The following is a 13,022-nucleotide window of genomic DNA, read 5'->3' as shown; positions in this document are numbered from 1 at the left end:
GGTCGTGAGTGGACAACAGGATTTACCAATGCAGAAAACACCAACATGCTCATGATGTATGGAGAGTGTAGGAAGAATGCAGTTTGCTCTTTTACAGTGTTTGCAACAAGATATCCCATCATAATTCAACTGTATCAGCGATTATTTATCAACCTCTTCATTCGGTAATGTGAATGTTTTAGTGTAATACCCAAGACAACGTAATTGAAGGAAGCAAGTGACGACAAAAGACGAGCAATTAATGTTCTTGCTGCTGTTGCAACTGATCCGCATGTTGGCTCCCATACAACAACACGAGGGAGTGGCGTAAGTCAGGCAAGTGCCCCCATGCATTCTCCATCAACATAGGTTCCATCCCTAAAAGATCTCTCACCATCAAGAGCTGCACGACAACAATTATGAAAAATCGTGTTAACTTCTGTGTGTGGGTATTAAGACAGGGTACTCCAGATGTATTAGGTATCTTGTTTAGAAATGAAGCCACATTTACCAATCATGACCTGGTACACTGCTGAAACATGCAATATTGATCTGTTGAAAATCCCCATTGGCTTCAACAGGCGGAATGTCAGCATCCATGGAGTGTGAATATAAGGTGTGGGATAGTGAACCATCAGCTCAGAATCACTTTTCATGGATGGAACACTGAATGTCAACCAGTATTGCGGCCTCCCAACAGACCATCTTGGACAGATGCTCAAAGACGTTCCTCTGCAGACTAGGAGGAACCTATGGCACCAACATGATGGCTGTTCATGGCCATCCCGTTCCTTGTATTACAGGTCTTTAGACTTTTTCCTGTGCGGAATGCTGAAACATGCTCCCTGCAAGGACATACCAACTACACCCGATGATATGCAATGACATTACTGCAGCCTACTCTGACATCTCTGCTGAAATGCTAGCACATGTGCAGCAGTTATTCCATACCACATTGGAAGTGTGTATTGCTGCTGTGGTGGTCATTTTGAACACAACCTGTGATGATCAATTGTCTCACTACTTGTCATAATCCACACATAACTAGTGTATGCACTTCAGTTGTTTAGTGTGTGCTTTCACAAATACTGTACAAGTGTCAGTGTGGGAATTTTTGAAAATACGATATCTCATACACAATTCGCACTAGAATCCTGCAGTTCTAATTTACCCTACTTTTAGTTTGTTAACATCAATAGGCATTGTTCCATTTAAAAATGCATGTTTGTACAAGTAAGTATTATTACAATCTGTTGATTAGCTAACAATCAACTGCACTTTCCATTTTTTCCAATATTTGCAGTGCAAATTTTAGGTGATCAAACCAAGCCACAAATAGCTTGCATTTTGCGTGCGCACACACACACACACACACACACACACAAAGCACAACTATATTATTAGCAACTGGATCACTCTATTGAATTCGGTACACAAGCTCTTAGTTTTACAACATGATTGCATTGAAAGTGTGTACATTGATGTCAGTGGCAGCATGAAACTTTATACCCTTACTAGAGTTCAGGCTATGAGTCATCTCTGCAGATATTGCAGTACTCAAGTTTATTCTCATAGGAGGCACACAGCTTTTGCTCTATTTGAAGTTTGAATAATGAGTTTGCAATTAATTTTTTTCCCCTCCCTCTCTTACAGATTTCAATGAAGTCAACTGGTGCCACCTATCTCGTGTGAAAAACAGGATACTTTTAACATACTTGCCTCATCCTGTATTAATTGTAAGGTACATATTATGAACTATAGGTTATATTTGATCACACACTAATGTTTGGAGCACTTCCTATAAACAGACTTATTTGGTGGGCTCTTCATGTGAACAGGCTGAACACTCATCTGAAACTTACAATCTGCAGTATCTAATAGGTTACACCTTACCCACTAGAAGTCTAGTAGTAATCAAATGTAGACCCTAATTTCATGAAGAATTTTCTGATAATGTACCTCTGGGGCACAGTATTTCATAGAACTAGTTCAAATACTGCAGGAAGACAGGAAGAGAACTGAGCTGAAGCATCTGAGATGTGGTGTTACAGAACGATGCTGAAAGATAAGGAATGAGGAGGTTCTCTACAGAATCAACAATGTATGGAAAACACTGACTACAAGAAGAGAAGATCATACGATGTGTTAAGACATCAAGTAATAACTTGCATGGTACAAGAAGATGTAGGGCAAAGATTATAGAAGATAGATTGGAATATATCCAACAAATAATCAAGGAAACTGAGTGAGTGATTCTCTAAGATGATGCTGGCATACAAAAGGAAGCTGCAGCAGGCCACATCAAAATAATAAAAAAAATTGATGTCAACAAACTGATGACAAAAAACCTCACATTTCAAGTAGTTAAAAGACCTGCATACTCCATTCTCCCTTACCATACCCAACAATGGTTACTGACACTACCCAGAATTTATATTAATAGAAAGAGAGACATTTCAAGTGTCACTACCCAGAAAACATGGGTTAACAAAACCAAAAGCCCGCCACAAATGTCTGAATTCCATGAGATGCTCACCATTTAGCATCACCTAACTGGCACAGCTAGTTTAGGAATTCTATAGACACAGTGAGCATTACCCCATGGTATATTCTTAAGTTTACATAATCTGTCTAGGACTATTGTGATCTCACAATCAACTCAAGACTTACTAACAAGCTTTCAGACTGAAGGCCATGTAAAATATTTTTTAGATATTTGAAATGCAGACCTTATCTTAACAATTACGCATACCCCTTTCAATTTTGCTTTATGAGAAGCTGAACCACAGACACTCTATTCCAGAACTTTTTATGCTTCCAGTTTGATAGTTTGAAACAGTTATAGTGGTGTAACTGGATCAGGAGATAGTAACAATGATGACCCTAGTTCTTAAAGTGCAGAGAGTAACACTGGCAAAAAGGTTTTCATGTTACCATTTATCTGATTCTCTGATACGTTGGAAAAGGTGATTGCCCGTAACATAGCCATAAGTGTATATTCACGCCACTTTACCAGTGTACGCACCATTCTTATACTGGCTGGCTCAACCATATTCTCTGAAGTTTGTGAACTGCTAACACTATCATCAAATATAAGAGACAGAAACAATCACATACTTGAAAAGGAGGCATATACAATGTGTATCAGAAAGTTTAAAAAAGGACTAATACCTACAACTTGCTACTTCTGTAATTATTATTGTTAAGTTTTCCCCCTTACAACAGGGACATAACTGCAGCAATGCAGAAATTCAGGAAATAGAATTTAGATACACGGAATCACATTATTGTCCTCCTCACTTTACATGCTTTCCCGTTTACAGCATCGGTACAGTTAATACGACTTTCAACACTGTTCTAAAGTTCAGCGATGTAAATATACTTTTCTAAAGATGAATGAGTTTTAATAAGCAGCAGATAAACCACTGTGAAGGAAGTACAGTAACAAGGTAATGTCAATAAATAAGCTGCTACTAGGGCCGAAAATAAAAGTATTGTGGCTTATTGACAAATTTCCTCCATTTCTTTACCAATATCATATGTCAGGGCATTATCCAATTCATTTTCTTCCTCAGGAAGCATGAGTAACAATTCAATAATTAGTGGTGGGTGTAAAATCCTGATCAATGTTGAGTGGTGGGACCAGAAATGATTCCCTCCAGGAATCAACATAATGATAACTACAGTAAAAACTTTGTTAAAGCCCAGGGGAGATTTCTTGATTCCTTGTGCAAGTGTTGCAACATGGTACACTGGTCAGGATCTATAACCAAGTCGGCATAAGAGGCTCCCTAACTGTTGCAATGGGCTGAGCATGGCCACGGCTGCTTCGTGCACCTACCTGAACCAACTGCGCACCACAATTTTGTAAATGTCTCTGAGGCAAAGCCTCAGTGTTGTCATATCTTCTTCAAAGACTACTTTTTCTTGTCTGCAGGCTTTTTAACTTCACAGTTAATGGCAACAGCACTACTGGCTGCCAGGGGTCTTCTTACACTGATACAACAATAGATGTAGGCCCCATATCACATAATTATACATGTAAATTTTTAATCTTGCAAGTAGAAATGAAATTCGCAAACATCTTTACCGAAACTGCAATCAAACACCTCCCTCTGAAAACTTGCTCTTAAAACTGAAATCTGGGGACCCAACTGATGTGGCACAAAGAAAATGACCAAGTATATTATTTCTTATTTATCTTTCAATCCCAGTTGCACTTTTTTTACAGTTACTATAATGTTTTACTGAATGTAAATCTGCTATGCTATTGACATTCGTCCCCCTCACCCCCTCTGCCTTAATTTCTCCCACCCATCCATCAGTTACCCATTTAAAATATGACCACAGTTGCATACTACAGTATTCCGATGTGTAGCTGTGATACAGACATGATAGGTAAATTTAACAATAATGTATAACACGTTTATACTTTTGGTAAAAATTTTGACTGGGAGTGAAAAAAAAAAATGAAGGTATGAAAGAAATTTTAATACCAATACAGCTGCTGAATTCTCTGGCAATGAATATGTCGGCTGCAGAAGTTAAAAACTAAGTTTTTCACTATGACTTTCACTAGTGTACAATGTCAGTTTGATATACACACTACTATATAAACAATTACTAATGTCATCAAAGCTGCTGGCATGCTGTATGATTGTTCATTCTGCAAAGATTAAAAATTAGTTTGGCTCCATTACAGCCAGGACACAATTCAGATTCCTGAAGTATTCATATTTTTTCCTTTCTTTTTTTCCCCTCCTTTCTTTCTTCAGTCATGTAGGGAACATGTTCTCCGACTCCAGGAAACAGCGTGTACAGGTTGTGGAAGAAATACAATTTCACCCACACTCATAATTTATCTTCTAAAAATTGCAGAATAGCTTTGTGGTTACAACAAACTATCCCACAGTTACGCCAATAATATTTTGTAGCTCAGCTTAACAAAATTAGCATTTTCAGTTAACCATTGATCCATAGTCCATCAATAGTGCGGATGCTTTTTAAATAAGCAGCGCCTTATACATATTGGATTTATTGTTTTGTTACACAGTGTATTTTGTCAGTTATCATAAGCAGGTTTCCAACAATTAATGGAAGTGATTAAACAATGAAGATGACAGAACAAGGTAAAACAAGTATAGGTAAATAAGAACAATAAATTTCAATTGTAAAATATTGCTCTTTGTGGAACATCCACACCAAGCTGAGAATCGCTGACATCACAACTGAGGGAATATATAACCATGCAAGAAGACCTCATTCAAAAGGTTTGTGGTTATTTATCTAGTGGCCTTCAGACTACTTCAGGTAAATGAAAAATTACAAGTTACAAAATGGTTCATATCCTAAATGAAACATCAAATCCCTCATTTTGGATGACTAAGCCATTTTACAACTCACATACACCGTATGCATTGTGAAAGTCAAAGCAATCACTGAACTGTATGGCATGGATGACAGGACAGTGACTGTAGACACTGAAAGATCTGCCCTTACAACGGGAGTGTAGGTTACCTAATGGTATCTGTTAAAAGAGTGACCGACCTTTAATTACAGATATGCAAGAGAATGTTCATGTCCAATAAACCAATATGAGTTGATATTATTCTGTAGGTACTAGCCTTTTGCTGAAAATCAATATTTTCTGATGACCTGAGGTTTTTTTTTAATAATTCAACACCAATCGCAAGAGTTCATGCAACTCTGCAGACAATGAACTGTTTTCAACTCAACAAGGGACTAGAGGGGATAAAGAGAAATATTCAATACTAGTCGTCGGCTCTGACCAGTGACCTAGCAAACATGTGACAAATGTCAAAGAACATGGTGACTAATGTCGTAACATTGGTGATTTTTCAAATAGTTACAGATATGCCTGCCCCCACAACTAGGCTTTTTGTTTTCACATGCATTATGTTCAGCAGCTACCAACAAAATTGTGAAAATACACATCAATGGCAAAGTCACATCAGCTGTTGCTATCATCTCTCTAATCAAAGCCAATGACTAGCATCAAATATTCCTTTTGACATGATAGAGCTGTCAAAATGTGGCTTCATTCAATCTATTTCAAGAAGGGAGGGGGGGGGGGGGGGGCACAGCATACAGTGACAAATGCCTACGTACATCAACAGTTTTAATGTTTAAATGCCTGTAAACTCTTTGTCCACGGGTACCAATGTTATAAAGATTTGTTTGTTGCATTCTAGCTGCAATTCCTTAAAAAGAATGCTGAATCTGCATTCCACTGTGATTAGACAGTTAATTAAGAAATGAAAGAAGATTAGAGTCTAACATCCCACCAATAGTGGTGTCATCCAAGACAGAGCACAAGCTCAGATTGCAAAAGGATGGGGGTAATCAGCCATGCCCTTTTCAAAACAACCATGTTGGCATCTGCCTGGAGCAATTTAGGGAAATCACAGATAACCTGAATCTGGATGACTGGACAGGGATTTGAATTCCCATCCTCCTGAATGCAAGTCCAGTATGCTAACCACAGCACCATCTCACTCTGTAGTCAAGGATGAAGTTTAGCTTGTTACCCAAGTTATCTCCTGAGAGGTTGTCATCGTGCTAATGTGGTTTTGAGTTTAGATAGTTGATATGGTAACGTGGGTTGTTGAAATGTTTTCAGTGAGTTATTACAGTGTTTTTTTCATTTTTTTTAGGTCTGATTGGTTTGGTGATTTTTGTGCAGAATGAAATCTAATTTTTTATTAGGTATGGACAAGACAGTGAAGTTCATGAGTGTATTGTTAAACTCCGAGATGGGTGACGATATGATGTCTGACATACATTTTCTGCAGATGTCCAGTCCTATTGCTGAGAATGTTAGGTGTCACCTTTGTGGCAACACCATGAGGCTGATAGATCCAGCAGCTCGGAACAGGGATATAAACATGTGGCATCGTCGGCATGCACGTGTGCGTGTGGTGGACTACCTAGGTGGTATTGCTGGAGGGTTTTTTGGCTAAGTAATTTTTGCTTTGGTTTTATTCTATAGTAATTGTGATGCTTTGTCTGTTGTATAGTTATGGTAGGTCAGTTGTGTTTTAATTGATGTAGTGAATATGGAGTATTTGGGTTTTTGAATTGTTGGGGTTTTGGTTCCACTTTTCGGAGTTGTAGGCAATAATTTTTTCATATTGATAGCTGCGGTCGAGTTATATAGGTTAAAGGAAATGTGGTTGAGCTCAAGGGAAATGTTGAATTCTTGTGATTTAATTGGTGTAGTGGAACGTTGTAATTTAAATTTTTTTAATGTTATTTGTTTTGGGATGATGCAGAGATTTTTCTTGTTGTATATTTAGCTTGTCCTCAGCGTAAACCCCCAATTTTCCGTGGATGTCCTGTTACTTTCATTTTATTTTTGGAGTGAGACGTTATTATGTCATTTTCATTTTTGTCCACATTTGTTGCCGTGTGTATGTAGTTACATCATTGTCATTTTGTATACACTGGGAGTAGCCATTTCCACCATATTGATGACATCATGGGGCAAAGCATATGGGTGGAATCTGACACTTCGGTAATACAAAAAAGTCCATTATTTATACATTACAATAAAAATATTTATGGCTACAGAATGTTATGATCCAAAAACCAGAAAAGGGGGGAAAGCAACATGTGATTTTAAAATGTTTACTATGGCATGTTTGAATAGCTGTGCTAACATATCTGAAAGTGCTATGTATGATGGTACACTGATAATATGTACATGGTAGTTGCACTTTTTCCTTTTTAGATGTGGATTTCACATCTGAGATATTTCTACCCATGACTACTATTGGTGTGCAGAACGATCAGGGACAACAACATATTTTCATTTCAAAAGAAAACAGGAAAATGACTTCCTTTAATGAAGTGGGGGGGGGGGGGGGAGGGACACGGCTTTCTTACATTGTCTCCGACTGGAGACACTGCTTTTTGACACATACTAATATGATAAAACAGATCTCTGAAGGCTAAAGCAGTAATCACCTGTCATATTCAAGTAAAGGTAGCTCATTGAAGACCTCATTGACAGCTAAGTAAAGCCGCATTTTAGAGGACTACGACAAATGAGGTCATGAATGTCTGAGGTTGCCTCACTTCCTAGTGTGTTTCCCATTCTTTTTTCTCATAATCATATGGTATCCTCCCCATGGTTTGTAGCTCCGTAACGACAACACAACAGTCACTATTCTACATTGGTTCACTACTGATATGTATCAATAGTCTATCCAAAACTGCATGTTCACTCCATAAACATATTTCAGTGTACACTGCTTGTGTGTGGTTGGATTAAAGTTCGCAAGATTTTGTGGTAGATTAACATTCAAATAAAAAAATTAAAAAATCATTTATGTAAGTACCAAGCATGTAACCATGTTTCCACAAAGCAAATTTCTCTTATTTGTGAATCTGCTGGCACATTCCACACCAAGGCTAGTTGTCGCAGCCTTTATCACCACAACACAGGGAAAGAAAGCTAAATGAAATTGAGAACTCATTATCATATTAATAATATAACTGCAGTTTGACTGTCACTATAACGGTTGAAAGTTGAATAGTGTGTCTCCTAAATACCAAAATATCCTACTGACACAATGCTAACCTCCAAACCCTTTACAAGAAATTCAGATAAAAGGTTGTCAGGAGCTGGAAAGGGGGTGCTCTTGCATACTTTCAACAATTCAGAGATACACTCAGTATAATGTAGTACTTCATTATAGCTCTTGACAATAATTCAAGTAGAGATTGAGTCCATACAGTTAACAGGTAGGCAGCACGACAGCTACAGGTTATGGATTGGCTAAGTTTCTATTATGCCAGTAGTGACAGAACCCTTAGGGCAAATACAGAAGACAACAGCACAAAACGTAGCCAGGACAGTATGTATAACATAGCATAATCAAATGGCGAGAGAAAGGAACAATACATATTGAAGTTTCACTAAGAGCAGAGTGGCACATTACTCAAATATCAAACAAATAATGTTACCTCCACATTGTTATAGTCTTGATCAATGAAGCACAGAACAGTGCAAAATGTTTTCTTAGCAGAAAGTAGGAGTAGATGAATACCATGATTTCAACTGTAAGAACACAAAGAAGAGTAGGTAACCTTCTGACACTTAAGAAGCAGTAAGAAAATCATTCTTATCGCAAGAATAAAGACAGGAGAAAGAAATGAGGAAAAAACAAAAACCCTCAAAACTTACTCAAGGAAAAGTCCAGTAATGTGTTCCTGGAAAGGACCGATACCTTCCCCTCAGAATCAAGTAGCAGAACAATCTATGTATGCATACTTAAAAAGCAAGTAGAAATGAAATTCTTCAGAACCCCTACAAGAATTTGCAAATTTGCAACCTTGTCCATGGTGAACATCACAACTGTATAAGCCTGGAACAGGATTGTCAGTTCCAGGTTCAATAATCAGTTTCTTCAGGAAAATGATCAACCCTTCTGAGGGCATTATGAAGTGTAAATTACAGGCTTCTCCACTGATGGTACACAGAATGGCTTGCACTTGGGTTGGAAAGACAGGTACTTCTCAGCAGCAGGCATTAAGCTGATTAAGAATGGCAAGGTCTAGCCTTTGCACTTGATCATGTCCTAAACACTGAAACAAACCTAACTGAATAAAACAAATTACTGAAAATTTAAGCTGAATAAGCAACTAGATTATGTAAAGAATACAATGACTTGTTGAAATGACAAAAGGGTAGGACTATATGTAAAGTGCACAACAAATGATAATATACCAGTTAAAAGATGATAACTGATGTGAATTTATTTGAAACCAATATGTTATGGCAACAGATATGGCACTACTATGCACATATTACCAGAACAGGAAAAACTTTACAGAAAATGACACAGGACTCAAACATTTTGTATGTCTGTCCAGTGAACAGACAAGTGACGCACATACATTCTTCGTGGATCAATATAGTCCAGAGTTTTCATTTCATACACTGAATAGTAAACATAGACTCATTTACAGAAACTGGCATAGATATTAGCTTATGTTACACATGCTTTTTTTATTTCTACATTTATTCCAATTAGCATTACGCCGGCCGGTGTGGCCGAGCAGTTCTAGGCGCTTCAGTCCGAAACCGCGCAACCGCCACGGTCGCACATTCGAATCCTGCCTCAGGGCATGGATGTGTGTGATGTGCTTGGGTTAGCTAGGTTTAAGTAATTCGAAGTTCTAGGGGACTGATGACCTCAGATGTTGAGTCCCATAGTCCTCAGAGCCAATTAGCATTACACACACACACACACACACACACACACACACACACAGAGACACTTACACGCACACACAAAAATACAGATTAAATTATAGAAAATTCCACTACAACTAGATGAGAAAAGATCACAGCAAATTTCTTAACTCTTTTACTACCTTTGTACATTTTCCTAGTAGTTCTGAGACTTCAGTACACACACAAAACAAACTGGGACCAAAATATATTATTAGCCAGTTTTTATCTTTTCTGGGTTGAGTTTCTGATCATATACAATTTCTGGTTCATTATCCAAAGCCTTGCCTGCTAAAAGCTGTTTTTAAACACACAATGTGAGTGATATTTCTCCACATTATCTACAACATATTCTACCAGGTGGCTTTGTAAGAATCATACACGATTCAAAATTTGCTTTTGCGTAGCAAGTCCAGGTAAGGCCACTCTCAGCTTTTTCATGAAAGAAATCAATTTTTTTTTTTTTTTTTTTTTTTTTTTTTTTTTTTTTTTTTTACAAAAGAAATCCATTATAGGCATTTCAAATGTCTGATGCTACTACAAGATTACACAGTTACAAAATTCTTGGTGTGCTATGGTGCCCAAAATCATTAAATCCATAACACAAATGCAAACAAAAAGAAGAAGTGGTGCAGATAAGAACATTACATTCATTAGGATGAGATTTCGTATCCCCCAGTCATTCAATTCACATTTTCAACTGCTTCTCTGAATAACTTGGCGCAAGAGTCACTTCAGCAAAACTGTCACTCTGCCACCCAGCTCAATGAAATTTGTACATTAATCAGCAAATTGTTTTTCCAGTACATAAGATGATAGAGCCCCATTCAAAATCTTTGATGTGATGACAGATTGATCTGTAGCATTGCCTGAGATTAACTCAATATATAATGCACTTTTGTTACAACTAAAATTTCAGGGTATATTCAGCAAAATTATGTCAGTTCACATACCAGTTATTGACAAATCCCCAAAGCGTATTTTGATGCATTACATATGTAAAATATGAGCAATGTAAAGGATGAGGATGAGGGGGCGGGGAGGGGGAGGGGTGGCAGGTGTCACAGACATACTCTTGCTTAATATAGTTAGTTATTATTTCTGACTTATTCAATAACAATGCTTGCCTACTATATACTGACAGCAGATAACACTAAAAATTTTAATATAATTAACTATGTTTATGTATTTGAACTTGCTTTTGTAGTCAAGATTACATAAAAGTGTACCACCACCACCACTATATGCAGGTGGTGGAGCTATACTTTTCCAGTACAATATGCCTGCTCTTCCCTTGATATTCGTAGCAAGAGTGGAAGCAGCCTACTGTACATACAAAACAGCCAGAGTGGCCTGAACGTAAAGCGTGCAGTATTCATAATTGGAGTATGTAGAGAATATCAAGGATCTTATTCTTTGTGTTGTAGTGGACATGGTCAAGTTAAAATTCACAGGTTCTCACAATTTATATCACAATATAGCCCGTTGACAAACATCGCCAATTTTATTTTATGCCTTGCCTCGCGAACCGAAAAGTACGCTTTTTACTCTCTAGATTCAGGTATAAACAACTGTCAATACACGGCCTAAACGCCACAAAATTACTTTATAACAACATTGCGATACAGACTATAAAAAAAATAAGAACACCACATAACTTCTCAGCTAAAACGCTACATTACAACATGCTCAGAATTGTACAGTCAAAGAGTAATAACAAATAATAATGAGCCATCAATCCACTAACGGGTACGTGCATTAATGTCACCGATCTTACTACATCGGTTAACGGAAGAGGTTTTAATCTTCAAATAATTTCACTCTACACACAGACCATACTCACATTTTTTCTATGCATTACACTAAAAAAATTTAAACCTGTGTTTAAATAACGCGGAGAATTATTATTTATTTCTTCGGACACTAGATAATACCTCCAACCCGAGAACGGCGGCGAACTGATGATTTTAGGCGTCAAGATTCGGAAATATATCTTTCTATTGCACAACGCCTGTGCACCCTCTGTCGGACACAAATTTACTTAATTTCAGTACACTAAACTCCTAACAATTCCCTCGTCTTCGACACGGGCGTAAGCAGCAGCTCCTTTCTCCTAGGCTCACGCCCCTGCGCCTGCGCTCTGTCGAAGGGAATATGGTATGTACCACGTTATCGACTATCTAATTGTCCAGATGCCACGCCTATCAAATACCATTTCCAGAAAGCTCTAAAACATCGTGCGTAGTTCAAAAAGGAGAGACACTGTTTGAGAAGCTAATAATGTATTTTTCATCGAACTGAGATTTTCTGAAATTCGGATTTACTTATTAAATTAGTAATAACTTAAAATAATTAATTATAAAGGAAAGGCGGGATTGAATGTCAAGAGGAAAGATAGTGATAATTATACCTATGATTCCAAAAAGTAATACAAAGCCTGGTGGAAAATGGGTGAGAAACGAGAATTACTGGCGAACAAATACCCATAATTTGAGCTCGTTGTCAGTTTCATACAAACAATTACAGGAATGTTATTGATCCAAATGGCTCTGAGCACTATGGGACTTAACATCTGAGGTCATAAGTCCCCTAGAACTTAGAACTACTTAAACCTAACTAACCTAAGGACATCACACACATCCATGCCCGAGGCAGGATTCGAACCTGCGACCGTAGCGGTGGTGCGGTTCCAGACTGAAACGCCTAGAACCGCTCGGCCACAAGGGCCGGCAGGAACATAATTAGTAAGGTTAACATTGCAGCTCAATTGACGGCATGGCAGACT

At 37.8% G+C, this 13,022-nt stretch overlaps 1 protein-coding gene across 3 annotated transcripts in view; it reads right to left on the bottom strand.

The window, feature by feature from the left end:
• Positions 1–12,392, bottom strand: part of LOC126248667 (transmembrane protein 43 homolog) — a 224,113-nt gene extending 211,721 nt beyond the window's left edge. Inside the window, exon 1 of one of the 3 annotated variants that reach the window (XM_049949887.1) lies at positions 12,172–12,392. Coding sequence is in view for 2 of the 3 variants with exons in the window: in XM_049949888.1 (XP_049805845.1) it covers positions 12,081–12,095 (15 nt within the window). In the remaining variant the exon portion in view is untranslated. Of the gene's footprint in view, positions 1–12,080 lie in introns of all 3 variants that reach the window. The other 2 variants (XM_049949888.1, XM_049949890.1) reach the window with 2 other exon arrangements.
• Between the last annotated feature and the right edge of the window lie 630 nt (positions 12,393–13,022).

This window comes from Schistocerca nitens, chromosome 3, assembly GCF_023898315.1.
Source record: "Schistocerca nitens isolate TAMUIC-IGC-003100 chromosome 3, iqSchNite1.1, whole genome shotgun sequence".
Classification (NCBI taxonomy): domain Eukaryota; kingdom Metazoa; phylum Arthropoda; class Insecta; order Orthoptera; family Acrididae; genus Schistocerca; species Schistocerca nitens.
Note: the sequence above shows the minus strand (reverse complement) of the source record. Positions and strands in the feature narration are given on the sequence as shown.